Consider the following 13,957-nt stretch of genomic DNA (forward strand, 5'->3'; position numbering starts at 1 on the left):
GGTGTGAGACGGGAGTGCACCGCGGGTACTCAAAGGATGTGTGCAGGACGGCCATACCCCTGCAGCTTGGTAGCAGGTGCACAGGTCTTGGATGCTGTACAATGCTCACCATTTGTTCCTGCCATTTCTGGGTTCCACCTGCCAAGACCCTGATACTGTCGGCTCTATGTGAAGCCCACCTCGGGATCCTCTTTACCCATCAATCTCTCCACTGCGAGTTACCTGCTAGCCAACTATGAGCTTCCTTCCCTCTGGTTTAATTAAGTCACCACGAAAACATTCCCCTTGAAGGTTTTAGTACTTGTAAACTGTGTAACTCCCAGTTGAACCAAGTGTTGGTCATTGAGATCTCAGCCCAAATAGAATCATCTTTGCCACTTAATTTCCCCACTCATTTCTTTTTTTTTCATTCAACTCACTCTTCATTCCTTATTCCCTAGAGAAGTTTGTGTAAGTGTATGCTTTTACGATTGAGTGCATTAAGAAAATTTAAAAATTTTCCTGACTTGTAGTACTACAAAGCTTATGAATACAACTGATCAAGCTATACAAGCGTATCACATGTTTTGTGGGTAGCTGGTTTTGAAGAATCATTGAAAGGCATTTCCTAATGAGACGGATGGGATTTTGCCAATTGTTGCTTAAATATTTATTGATAGTGTTACTTTAGAATGAGACACTTTTTAATAAAGCATTTTAAGAGCTACGAAACCTTGTTCACTTGAATGTTATCTTGGAGGAGAATTTTATCATAGTCATGTCACTGAATGCTTCAAACTCTTTCCAAGTTACATTTCAAAAATTACATTGCAAGCTGTCAGCAGAATTCACTTTACTGTCTCCGTGGCAATTACATGAAGTCTTCCTTCGGTGTTTTTGAAAATGAAGAACTAAATTCCAGCTCACCAGAGGATTAAATGCCTGGGAAGTGGCAACAAGACAGAAGTCTTAGTTTCTGAGGAAGATTAATTTTTTTAAGTATTGATATGGGTTACTCTTCCACTTAAAAGTACCTAGTTTAACCAGACAGAAAAGGATGGAATGATCCAAATATCAATTTCTTGTTAACATTGCCAACATTATTTTTTAATAAAATGATTTTTTACACTTGATCTGAGCCAAAAGGCCGAGAAGTGTTAATAAAATGATTTTTTAAATCTTATCATACACGTTAAATATATTTTTTAGCAAAACCTTAAGGTCAGGCTCGTTTAACTCATGGGAATGTCTGTCACAGGATCTGAGCACCACAGCTGTCTGCATATCACCCCAAGTGGCCTCATCTTCAGTAGCAAAGGTGACCTCGTTTTTCATTTTTAATAAAGGTGTGATTATCTGTCTCAGGGACAACCACCCCAACTCCTGAACTTCAGCCACCTTACTAGCCCTAAAGGTAAGTTTCCATCTCAACAGAAATTTCCAAGAGACAGTACAGAAAGCCTGGAACTGGAAGCGTTCGGATTGAAGGAAATGTTGTAGATGCCCATGCTGTCCACTCTCCTTTTGCTGGACATTCTAGACACTTGCACACCTCAGGGCAAGGCAGCAGGGAAGAGCAGGGGTGAGAGAGACCTGCCTGCCTTGTGCAGGGGGTGGGGGAGAAGGAGGTGCAGGAGGGCAGGGGGGCAGGAGGGCAGGGGGGCAGGAGGGCAGGGGGGCAGGAGGGCAGGAGGGCAGGAGGGCAGGGGGGCAGGAGGGCAGGAGGGCAGGAGGTGCGGAGGTGCAGAAGGGCAGGGGGGCAGGAGGGCAGGGGGGCAGGAGGTGCAGAAGGGCAGGAGGTGCAGGAGGGCAGGGGGCAGGAGGGCAGGAGGGCAGGGGGGCAGGAGGTGCAAGAGGTGCAGAAGGGCAGGAGGGCAGGAGGGCAGGAGGTGCAGAAGGGCAGGAGGTGCAGGAGGGCAGGGGGGCAGGAGGGCAGGAGGGCAGGGGGGCAGGAGGTGCAAGAGGTGCAGAAGGGCAGGAGGGCAGGAGGGCAGGAGGTGCAGAAGGGCAGGAGGGCAGGAGGGCAGGAGGTGCAGGAGGTGCAGAAGGGCAGGAGGGCAGGAAGGCAGGAGGTGCAGAAGGGCAGGAGGGCAGGAGGGCAGGGGGGCAGGAGGGCAGGGGGGCAGGAGGGCAGGGGGGCAGGAGGTGCAAGAGGTGCAGAAGGGCAGGAGGGCAGGAGGGCAGGAGGTGCAGAAGGGCAGGAGGGCAGGAGGGCAGGGGGGCAGGAGGGCAGGGGGGCAGGAGGGCAGGGGGGCAGGAGGGCAGGAGGTGCAGGAGGTGCAGAAGGGCAGGAGGGCAGGAGGGCAGGAGGGCAGGAGGGGAGCCATGTGGCCCTGGGATCCACCATAGTGAAGACGCACACGTGACACATGGAATACACATCTGGAAAGCAAGCTCTTGGACACTGTGCTTGTAAGGCCTCATGCTGGCATGTTTGGATTCAAGTCCTGTGTCCGATTCCAGCTTCCTGCTAACGCGCACTCTGGGAGGCTGCAACAGCAATGCTTCGAGTGGCTGCGTAGCTACTCATGTGGGAGAACTGGAGTTTAGCTCCTGGCTTTGCTCTGGCCCAGCCCTAGCTGTTGTGGGCATTTGGGGGACTGAATTTGCAGATGGAAGACAACTATCTTTAAAATAGATTAAAAGAATAAGAAACAGTTTGGAAAAGGCACGTACACAGGTCGTGTGTTTCTTCTTTGCTGCGTGTTTGGTCAAGGGGTGAGGGCAATTCTAGCTTACTGTTTCCTCCTGTTACCTACATACCTGGGCACCCTCAGTGCATCACCGCCTCATTTCCATCCCAGTATGATGGGCAGACCAATGCGAGTGTGTGACTTGCTAATGGTCTGCCATAGGACCAGCAGAGAAAGCAGCCAGGGACCTTTTATCATTGCATCCAAGAACATGATCGTTTTTCTAGAAATTCACAGTTCTGACAATAGCCTACGTTCATGAAGAATTGGAAAAAACGGAAGCTAGTCCTTCCCCATGGATGGTTTGAGAAACACTTTAGGGAAAGAATGTGGCCAGCCAGAAGATGGCAGGTGTCATAAAATACAACTGGGATTTCTCTGTAGTTAGCTCTGGGATGGTGAGGGATAGATACCACGGACACATGGGGTCACACGGAGGGGCATCGGGGCTAGTCTGGAGGTGGGAGTGAGGAGGGCATGTCAGAGTGGTGCAGGGTGGGGAAGCGAGACCCTGGTCAGGACTGCCTGGTCGGAGTAGCTCTGCAGGGCTCTGGGTTATGGGGGCAGTGTCAGGCTGTCTGGTACATGACCCTGGGGTGAAGGAGAGCAAGGCAAGTCCTGGTTAGGGAGTGAGTTAACTCAGGTGGGTGGTTGAGCCTGTGGCTTTGGATTGGTTGGTCGGTGTATGAAAAACTTCTTGCTTTCAAGAAGCTTTCCTATGAAACCGGGAGTATTCTGGTCATAGCCGCTTGCTTGGGAAACTGGCTTTGGTGGGGGGGCATCCAGGATTTTGGGTGATGACCCTCACATTAATTCAGGGCACTCATGGGCTTGGGAGGAATAGGACGTTCGGAGTGCAATAAATGGGGAGGGTGGAAGGGTCAGAGGTTAAAGGTTCCGTTTCCATGCCATTGCTCATTTTTCCCTCTGATGTAGTAGTGGTTCTTCCAATGTGACCTGTGGGCTCCTAGGGGTCCCCGAGACCCTTTCAGGAGAGCCTGCAAGGTCAATATTAATGTCATAATAATGACACACTGTTTGTCCTTGCAGGCACATGGTGGACGCTGGGGGTCTGGCTGTTTCTCAGTTGGCCCTGACAAGGTCAGCGTGGTTCTGAACGGTGGGATTCAGTATTGGTAGGCTTTGCCTCAACAACAAAAACATCTGCATCAACAGCCTCACAAGATCAGTGCTGTGCAGGCTGAAGATCTGCAGGGCACCATGCAGGATTCTCATCCAGCACGGTGCTTGCTGTACAAGTTACTGGTGGGATTTCCGACTCGCATTCCAACAGCATCAGAGAGAAACATTCCAGATGATCTGGGAAGGCTATTAAAAAAAAAAATCCCTCCTTTTGTTCACATATATCCGTACGAAATTAGCTCTTGCTTGAATACTTCAACCACAAAAAAAACCTACTGCAAAAGATGGAATGTATGGAGAAGAAGGATACTCTGTTTTCCATCAAGCCCCAGGCAGGCTGAAGAGGTGTGCAGAAAAGTAAATAATACGATTCTCATGTTTTGTTGTTTTTGCGAAATAGTTCATTTTTATAAAAATATATTTAAACATTTTGTGTTAACCATGTGATTTTTTAATCATTATCATTTTAAAAACAAATTAGTTTACCAAGAGTTTTCAAAATTTCTTAACTATAACTCCTGACTCAAAAAAATTAAAAGCACATTTTCCAAAAGCTCTTTGGGGATTTTGATACTTTCAATGATACCAAAGAACCTTAAGACTAAAACTGTTGGGAATTGTTACAACAAAATAATTAAAGTATTTTACAAAAACCTTGATACATTTTCCTGAACATTACAAACAGAGGCGGTGAACAGGAGAAGGGTGGGCAGGAAGCGCCTCGTGAAGATCTCGGAATATGCAGAAGTAAATGAGGCTGTCTGAACAGTGCTGGGGAAAAACTCAGGCCGACAGAAGAGGTGGCAAGTGGGGGAGGGGTGGCCACAACCACAGGATCTAGAGTCAGGCAGACCTGGCTCTTGACCTGCTATTTTTCTAACCTCGTGTCGGGGTGAGCATTCAACCTCAGGGCTGAGGTACACCACTCGGGGCACCCGCTTCCCAGATGGCAGTGCCTCGGTTTGGGTCGTGGCTGCCCCTGTTTCTAGCTTCTGGCTAGTGCAAAACCCTGGGTGGCAGCGAGGATGGCTCACACGGCTGGGTCCTTGCCCCCCGCCCCATGGGAGACCTGGATGGAGGTCCTGGCTTCCTACTTTGGCCTAGCCTAGGCCTATCCGGGGGAGTGAACCAGGCAATGGGAGATCTCAGTGTCTCTCCACTTTTCAAATAAGTCAAGTGCATAAGATAAAATGTTTTAAGAACATTGTAAGTGGGTGGCCCCCAGGAGCCTACCAGTCTTCTTTCAGATGGGGTTGGAGGAGATGAGGGAAAGCAGACACTTTCCATGCAAAGCAGGGCATTTCAGAAGCCGGTTTTATTTTCTGAGCAGGGAGCGGTCGGTACAGGGCTAAGGCCCAGAGATTAATCAGAGCCCACTGAGTGGCTTCACGTTACTCCCCAGCTCAGCAAGGATGTGCACAGGGAAGGCTTACAACACAGCGGCGCCCACCTTCCCCTGGAGGCTGAGTGAGGAGGAAGGGGAGGGCAGGGGCACGGGTCAGGGATCGGCCAACATAAACAGGTCCCAGAGGGGTTCAATGACATTTCTGAAAGCCACACTTGTTTATCCAACAGGGTCTGACTGCTGGCCGTGGGTTAGCAGAAGCAGGCCTCGGCTCTGGGCTTGCCACAGGAGAAGAAAGGAAGTGGACCCAAGAGGAGCATGTGTGCACAGAGCATGCCCAGGGGCAATAGCAGCACGTGAGGGGCAACACAGAACACAGAGGAAATGCAAAGTCCCTGCTGGGGAATGAAGGGCTTAGGAAGGGCTCCTTGACAGTAAGGTGGGGGGAAGAACCCCAATGCGACCATTCAGAGATGGAGAAAAGGAGGAATGTAGGAGACTGGGTGTTTCCGGAACAAACCACAGAGCGGGAAGGAAACAGGCCCTGTAGCAGACACACCCGGTGGGCACAGGGGACAGTGACTGGACGCCAAGAAGGCATGCTATGTAAACACCGGCAGGAGAAGGCTATGGATTCCGCACTAAGGAGGTGGCACGTCAGGGGCAAACCGACCAAAGAGAGGAGTTACCTCTCTCACTCCCTAAGTCACCCTGCTGCATCTCAGCATTTTCCTTAAGCCCCCACCTTAATGCCTCAATTCCTTCGATGCGAGTTTTAATGACCTGCACCTGTCAGGGGTCCTGGTCCTCAGCTTCCCAGCCCCTGTCCGCAGACAACGCACTGCATCTCTCCCTGCTTCACTGGAGTTTCGAGACACAATGTGCTTCCTTCCAAGGTGAGAACATGTCTTCCAAGGCTGTGCTCCACTTCCATCTCCTTCTCCTCCTCTGCCTCTCTCTCTCCTGGACTGGAAAAGGGCTCCCTTGCCTGCACATGCTTTAAAAAAGCCAGCCTGGATTGGGAATTGTGCACTCACTGTCTTACTTGCCATTCACCACCGCATCCAAGGCCCTTGGTGACTTCCTGGGTGCCAAATCCGGGGGATACTTCCAATTCTAACCACACCCAGAGGCTCCTGATAAAGTGCCACCTTCCCCAACCTTGCCTCTGTTGGCTTCACACAAGATCTGGCACCTCTCTTGGCACCTCTGAGGCCTGCCAGCACCTTCCTGCGTCAGCTCTGCCTCCTTCCCCCGCGCACACACCAGCAGTCATGGCTCTGGCCCGCTGTTCCTTCAACCGACTGACATGTGTTGTAAGTCACCTTGGTGAGTCCTCACGGATTCAATTGCCACCTCCAAGCTTGGGACATCTCCAACCATCTGTGCACCCCAAAGATTGTTTTAGCCATTCCCCAACAAACAATTTGAACTTGAGATGTCCAAACTGGAACATCTTCATGGTGTATTTCCGAATCTGGAGTGTCCCTTCTTCTTACTGCTTGCTTAGTCAACACACATATTTAGGGCCTGGCACTATAGCATAGTGGTTAAAGTCCTCGCCTTGAACACACCGGGATCCCATATGGGTGCTGGTTTTAACCCTGGCAGTCTGCTTCCCATTCAGCTCCCTGCTTGTGGCCTGGGAAAGCAGTCAAGGACAAGCCAAAGCACTGGGACTCTGCACCTGTGTGGGAGACCCAGAAGAGTTCCTGGCTTCGGATTGGCTCAGCTCCAGCTGTTGCGGCTGCTTGGGGAGTGAACCATCGGATAGAAGATCTTCTTCTCTGTCTCTCCTCCTCTCTGTATATCTGACTTTCCAATAAAAATAAACACACATATTTGTTTCTGACCAATTGGTTTTCCTTTCCTGGGAAATGCCGGCTGAACCCCAGGTTGCTGAGTCTGTGTGCTCCCAGAGACATGCAGCCAAGCTCAGCATAGGTAATACTGCGTCCCCCATGCTCTTGGCTCCCTGAGGGTGCAGGGAGGGATGCCATTTGAAGCTTCTGGCAACCTCTGGTTCCCGTACAACCCTGGTTGCACTGCAGGCATGCTATAAATGTGTGCTTCACGGGGAACGAGGGCCACACTTCAGGACCTGACCTGCTGACCGTGCAAAGAAAAAAATGAAGGAGAAGCAGCGAAGCGGAGAGAAAAGAAAACCACAAAACAGAACAGTAACTAAGCTAAGATAGATGTGTATGGATGGAAGGAAGGGGTTGGCAGCAAGGGATGAAAATGAAGAAGACTGGCAGTGAGGGGAAGGGGCACTGAGCCCCAAGCGGTGTGAGGAAGAGACCCACGAGTCCCCTCGGGGCATCGAGTGACGAGGCTGGGTCCAGCGCCACAGTGACTGCACCCTGCTCCCCACCCACAACCCGCCTTCCTCGACAATGCGGGGATTACAGGTGATCAAATCCAGAACCTAGGGATGCGTGGAGTTAGCTTTTTTTTTTTTTAATCCCAAACTGTCTATTTTATGATGACATAACAGAATGGCCAATAATGCCCTCTCCCTTCTCCCTCCATTTTTAAAACTTATTTCCCATGATACAGTCTTGCAGGTATGGGATTCCTCCCTGTTTTCCCCTCCTGTCATCATCTTCCCCCAAACTAACAAAGAGGTATAGTCCCTTAGTAACAGCTACAAATGTGTCATGACATGGCAGTCATAGCAAAAGCAGAAAATCTAGTGTTGCACTGTAGGGGTACATTTAAATGTTTCGTTGGGAGTCCCACTTTTATTGGAGAGTAGAGATGCGTACTGCAATGCTTTTACTTCCCGGTACGCTAGTCTTCGTTGTGCAGTTCATCTAAGAGAATATATGTATATACTTGCTTACCCATGGCTACTTAGTCGGTACTTTGCATGAAGACTGTCATATCAGAGGGAACATCTCATATTTGTCTTTTTGGGACTGACTGGCTGACTGCACTAAGCATAACAGCTCCCATTTCTATTTCCCCTACTTGTTAAAGCTGGATAAACTGGAGGCTTTCAAGCAACCGTGGGCTACTTTTTCAGCACGACTCTTGTATATCTAGGATAATTCGTTACCCAATTCAAACAGGGTATTTTAATGAGTTTCATGACCCCTATTATTATTTTTACCTCCAATGATATATGATTTTTTTTTTTTTGGATATATGATTCTTAAACAGAGAGGTTTGAGTTAAATCCTGGTGTCTGGATGCTAAGGGGCCAAGGCTGATGGAGAATCCAGTTTGCTGTCACACATGTGTGGAGGGAGGGCAGGGCTCAGGTGGAGGAAGATCCAAAGATGCCAGCTATGCCTCTGCCTCGCGAGGGGATGTTATAGAACACTGCACAAAGAAAAGAGGCTGCAGACTGCTGGCACGCAGGGAAAGGGGGCAGAACAGACGCAAGCGGGTCTAGGAGACCAGACCGTCTTGGGCTCGTGAGAGCCTAGGCAGTTTACCTGATTCATGATGGAGAACTTCCTCCCTATCCTGTTGTCTGGCAGGCGGAAGCCCTTTCTCCTCATCCCGTCTTCGGACTCGGACTTGAACACCTTCTCGGGATCCCCTTTCTCCTCTCCTTCTGACAGCTCCTTCTGCTTCCTCTTCTTCCGCCGGTTCCGCCGTTCCTTGGCGCTCTTGGAACTGAGTTTGGAAATCTCAGATGAGCTCCGGGGAGAGCCGACCCCGTCTTCCCCTTCCTCCTCGATGGCATCTTCCGACACGGTCCCTGCTGAGGTGGCCATGGCAGCAGCCTGAGGAGAGGAGCCACAGCCACGGGTGAGACCAGAAGCCGACCCACGCCAGCCAATCAGTCTAGAACAGCATGGGAGAGGAGGGGGCACCCGGCCTGCTGGAGGAGACCACAGCCAGGAGCCGCCTTTCCCCACTCTCTGCTGACTGTATACTGGGACAGCTCTGAGGGACCGGAGCAGAGACTGCTGAGCGCACCGGGGGATGGGTACCTTGGCCAAGAATGTGACTGCCTTCTTGTTACCAGGGCAGGGGGTAGGGAGGGGTCGCTTTCTGAATAACTCTGGAAACGCATGTTAAGGATCCATGTGGATTCTACAACACAAGCCCAACTGTGTCAACACACAGAGACACTTGCATTTGGACAAGCATCAGGAAGGTAAGTCATTTGAGTATTTTGTCTGTATTTTTCCTTAGAAAACAAAACTTTGGTGAGCCGAGGGGCTCTGATGGCGATCCTGTATTTTTCTCAACAATAGGCCATGCTTGTAAGAACTGTCTTGGGCCATTTTCTTCCCTCTCGGACATCAGTGCAGTTGAACACAGAATGATTGTGAAACTCAAGTGAAGATCACTCCTATAGACAGTTTGGTGGCTGAGACAGAGTAACAGGGTCAGCCCTCCATGGGTGCTGCCTGGGCTCCTCCTGTCAGGCCCGTGACCTCTGCTTGGCAATGAGCAAATGTGGCAACACTCAGAGGCAGCCAGGGTTGCTAGGTCCCGCTCCTCCACCAACTCGTGCTCCCTCCTGGTCAGGTCCTGCTCCTCCACCAACCCGTGCTCCCTCCTGGCCAGGTCCCGCTCCTCCACCAACCCGTGCTCCCTCCTGGCCAGGTCCCGCTCCTCCACCAACCCGTGCTCCCTGCTGGCCAGATCCCGCTCCTCCACCAACCCGTGCTCCCTGCTGGCCAGATCCCGCTCCTCCACCAACCCGTGCTCCCTCCTGGCCAGGTCCCACTCCACCACTAACCCGTGCTCCCTGCTGGCCAGGTCCCGCTCCTCCACCAACCCGTGCTCCCTGCTGGCCAGGTCCCGCTCCTCCACCAACCCGTGCTCCCAGCTGGCCAGGTTCCGCTCCTCCACCAACCCGTGCTCCCTCCTGGCCAGGTCCCGCTCCTCCACCAACCCGTGCTCCCTCCTGGCCAGGTGCTGCTCTTCCACCAACCCATGCTCCCTGCTGGCCAGGTCCCGCTCCTCCACCAACCCGTGCTCCCTCCTGGCCAGGTCCTGCTCCTTCACCAACCCGTGCTCCCTGCTGGCCAGGTTCCGCTCCTCCACCAACCCGTGCTCCCTGCTGGCCAGGTCCCGCTCCTCCACCAACCCGTGCTCCCTGCTGGCCAGGTGCCGCTCCTCCACCAACCTGTGCTTCCTCCTGCTGCTTCTTAAGTTGCTCCAACATGGCTTTGAACTCAGCCTCTTTCTGCTCTGCCTCCTCCAATGTGGCCTGATTCTGTTCTTCGTAGGCCATGGCCACCACAGCCAAGATCAAGTTCACCAGGTAGAAAGAACCCACAAAGATGACCAGGACAAAGAAGATCATGTAGGTTTTCCCAGCTGCTCGCAGAGTCTGCAAAAAAGACAGAGGCCATTTTCTGAGTCACCTGCTTCTGGTGTGTGAGGCAGAAGATGATGTGCTTCCTTGGTTAGGAGCACCAGCTGACTTCGGAATGAAGCTGTCCGCCTTTCCCCGCGTGGCCTCCTTTCTAAAACACACAGCTTTCCCAACAGCCTGGTCCTCAACTCCCAGTAAAAGAGGCAATAACCCCCATTCACAAAGACAGAAAGCTGTTTCCAAGTACTCTGCTATCCTTAATACACAACAAGATGGTCCTTCCTCCCTGCTCCACCCCCCCAGGGAAAATGATCTGGGTTAAGAACTCTATTTGACCTCAACAGTTGGTTTGAAAATAATTAAAAAGAAAATAATTCAATATTTCAGCTTATTTGTCTTCCAGTTTTCAAAGAATGTTAACAGATTCCATCCTTGGAATTAGGTGCATGCCATGGGAAGCCCCATCTTTTTTTTTTTAAGATTTATTTATTTATTTGAAAGCCAGAATTACAGAGAGAGAGAGAGAAAAGGAGAGAGAGAGAGAGAGAAAAGGAAAGATCTTCTATCTGTTGGTTCACTCCCCCAATGTTTGCAGTATCTTTTTTCAGGTCTCCCACATGTGGGTTGCGGAAACACCTGACCACCTTCTGCTGCTTTCTTTCCAGATCATGAGCAGTGAGCTGGGTTCGAAGTAAAACAGCCAGGACATGAACTACCACCCAAACGGGGTGCCAGCGCTGCCCTGTGCCAGTTTTACCCTCTACCCCACAATGCAGGCCCTAAGAAGTCCCCATCTTGAGTGACACCTATCTATCTTGTGCAATAGGATGGGCTTTTAAAGAGAGAGAAGACATAAAAGACAGTGGGGAGGGAAAAAAAAGAAGGTCCTAAGTCTCTTCTTTTCACTGATAGCACTTGATTCAGGTAAAACCCGGTGTTGGGCTACGCTTGTGTGTCCACTATTCCTGAACTTTTTTTTAAAGATTTATTTTTATTTTTATTGGAAAGGCAGATATACAGAGAGGAGAGACAGAGAGGAAGATCTTCCGTCTGAAGATTCACTCCCCAAGTGAGCGCAACGGCCGATGCCAGGAGCCTCTTCCGGGTCTCCCACACGGGTCAGGGTCCCAAAGCTTTGGGCCGTCCTCGACTGCTTTCCCGGGCCACAGGCAGGGAGCTGGAAGGGAAGTGGAGCTGCCGGGTTTGAACCGGCACCCATATGGGATCCCGGGCGTGCAAGGCGAGGACCTTAACCACTGTGCCATCATGCTGGGCCCTATTCCTGAATTTTTATCTTTATTCTTTGACTCACAAATATTTCTTTCTTTCTTTTTATTTTTATTTATTTATTTTTAAAGATTTATTTATTTCTATTGGAAAGTCAGATGTACAGAGAGAAGGAGAGACAGAGAGTGCTCAGGGCCCTGAGGCCCATATGGGAGGCCCAGATGGAGCAGTGTGCTCCTGGCTTTGGCCTGGATGAGCGCTGGCCATTACAGCCAACTGAATGAACCAGCAGGTGCAAGTTCTTTCCTTCTTTCTCTGTGTGATTCGAAAAGTAAATAAATACATCTTGACATATTTAATGGAACATGGCACTAACCATAAATATATTACAGGAAAGACTCAAACGTGAGTGAACTGTCCAATGAAAAAGTGAGGATTCACTTGGGGGAGTAAACCGGAAGCTTTCCTTAAAGAGGTTCCTTCATTCCTCAGGGGGTATGATCTTCTCAAACTGACATCACCAATTGCCAGTTTAAAAAAAAAAAAAAGAATCAAGGAACTGCCACAGAATTCTGAAGCTGGAGGACCCTTGGTAATCTCCTATACCACCACTCCCATGCCAGCTGGCAAAGTGAGCCCGTGTGCCCGGAGTCTCTAGCGTCACCCAGGTGAACGGGACTGGCTCGGTTTTCAACTGCACCGTCTGCCCGAACAAGCCAGAATGTATTATCATCTCAAAACCACTAGACAAAACCCTGAGGCCCTTGTGGGTGCAAATTGCATCTTTAGGAAGTCTGGCCTAGTGCACTGCACAAAGAGGTGTTCCATATTTCTGAGGTTCCCTCAGTCCCAAGCCCCGAAGCAGCTGGGACGGCAGAGGGCAGGACAACAGGAAGCAGGAAGAGAGCAGCTGCTGAGGTTGAGAGCTTTGACAGCTACTGGATGTCCCCGAAGCGGGAGCTGGCAGGACTCAGCTCACGTGTCAACCTTCCCCTCGGGCCCTGGGTGACATCTTCCCAGGAGACCCCTCAGCCCAGAGGGGCCCAACCCTACCTGTCCTTGGGCAAATGGTCATCAGCCAAGGAAAGCAACCAAAGAGTGGTACCACTCACCAGCTGATACAAGTTTTCCCAATAGTCCTGGGTCATTAGGCGAAACAACGCCAGGAAGGCCCAGCTGAAGGTGTCGAAGCTCGTGTAGCCATAGTTGGGGTTCCTCCCCGCCTTCATGCACTGGTATCCCTCCGGGCATTGCCTGCAGACAGAAAGGGGAGTTCAGGACTTTTTCAAAAAGTAATCCCACTGATTACACCTTCCGATAGTCAAGGACATAGCTCTATCCACTCCATGACCTTGAATGGAACGTGGAACCAGGCACGGAGCTGTGCCAAGCAACTGGAAAGATAGACAAAGGGAAAGAGGGAAGGAAATAGATAAATAAGTAGTTGGTAGGAAATCAGGAGGGGCAGCCAGGGCCAAAATCACCTGGCATAACCCTTGGGGAAAAAAAACTCCTGTGTTCTTCCCCACACCTAGGAATGAACAGCTCTGCATGTGGGCTCCACACAGCTGTGTTTCCAAGGCGTAAGGCCAGGTTGTTCTTATGCCTACCCAAGTGTGAGAACCACTGTTCCCAATTTGGCCCAGCATCCAAGTTCATCAAGTTCAACCTCGGCCCAGCGACTGCCTCCAGTGATAAACACCTCCAGGTCCCAGCGACCTCAGATACACCCTTTCCTCTGCCTTTGAGCTCACGGGACACTGTTCGCGAAGTGATCCCTATCATCCACTATGTGCAGAAATTAAGTGGCTTAGCAGCTATCGGGGTCACGTGAACACGCAAAATACCCAGGGCACCAATCTGTGAACTGGCCACCCTCATTGACACAGGCCTTTGTCATCAAGGGCCATCTAACTGGATCTTTTCCGAAACCACACGAGGAAGAGGGAGTATGCCATATTGCACCAATTTTATGGATGAGCAAATGGAGGCGAGGTTGACTCAATGGCTTCCAAAGGTTGCAGAGCTAGAAGTAGCAGAATCGGGACAAACAGGCCTCTGGCCCCTTGCCTCCTGGGAGAAGTCAACTTTGCCTGTTTTGGGTCATTCTGGGATGATACAGCACTACTAGGCCAGCGTTCTTACTCTGTATCATGTTACTGTGTTAAGGTAGACCAGAGGGGGTCTACAAGAAGCAGTCAGCCCGTCTGGCGCTAGAGTCTACACTTTGCACTGGCGTGTTCTCAGTCATGTGGGGGTGACGCGTCCACTTGGGATGGAGGA

General features: G+C 50.8%; 1 protein-coding gene and 1 pseudogene across 5 annotated transcripts in view; both read right to left on the minus strand.

Moving 5' to 3' along the window:
• The window catches only part of LOC121167221 (sodium channel protein type 8 subunit alpha-like), a 108,332-nt gene that overhangs the window by 60,548 nt on the left and 33,827 nt on the right, over positions 1-13,957 (minus strand). For all 5 annotated transcript variants that reach the window (XM_040996623.1, XM_040996620.1, XM_040996624.1 and 2 more), the window contains exons 8-10: positions 12,787-12,928; positions 10,256-10,462; positions 8,604-8,897 (exon numbers count right to left, since the gene is read on the minus strand). In XM_040996623.1, coding sequence (XP_040852557.1) covers positions 8,604-8,897; positions 10,256-10,462; positions 12,787-12,928 — 643 coding nt within the window. The remainder of the gene's footprint in view (positions 1-8,603; positions 8,898-10,255; positions 10,463-12,786; positions 12,929-13,957) is intronic.
• Positions 1,032-1,138, minus strand: LOC121167244 (annotated as a pseudogene).

This window comes from Ochotona curzoniae, unplaced genomic scaffold (genome assembly GCF_017591425.1).
Source record: "Ochotona curzoniae isolate NIBS_2020 unplaced genomic scaffold, NIBS_Ocur_1.0 patch35, whole genome shotgun sequence".
Lineage (NCBI taxonomy): Eukaryota > Metazoa > Chordata > Mammalia > Lagomorpha > Ochotonidae > Ochotona > Ochotona curzoniae.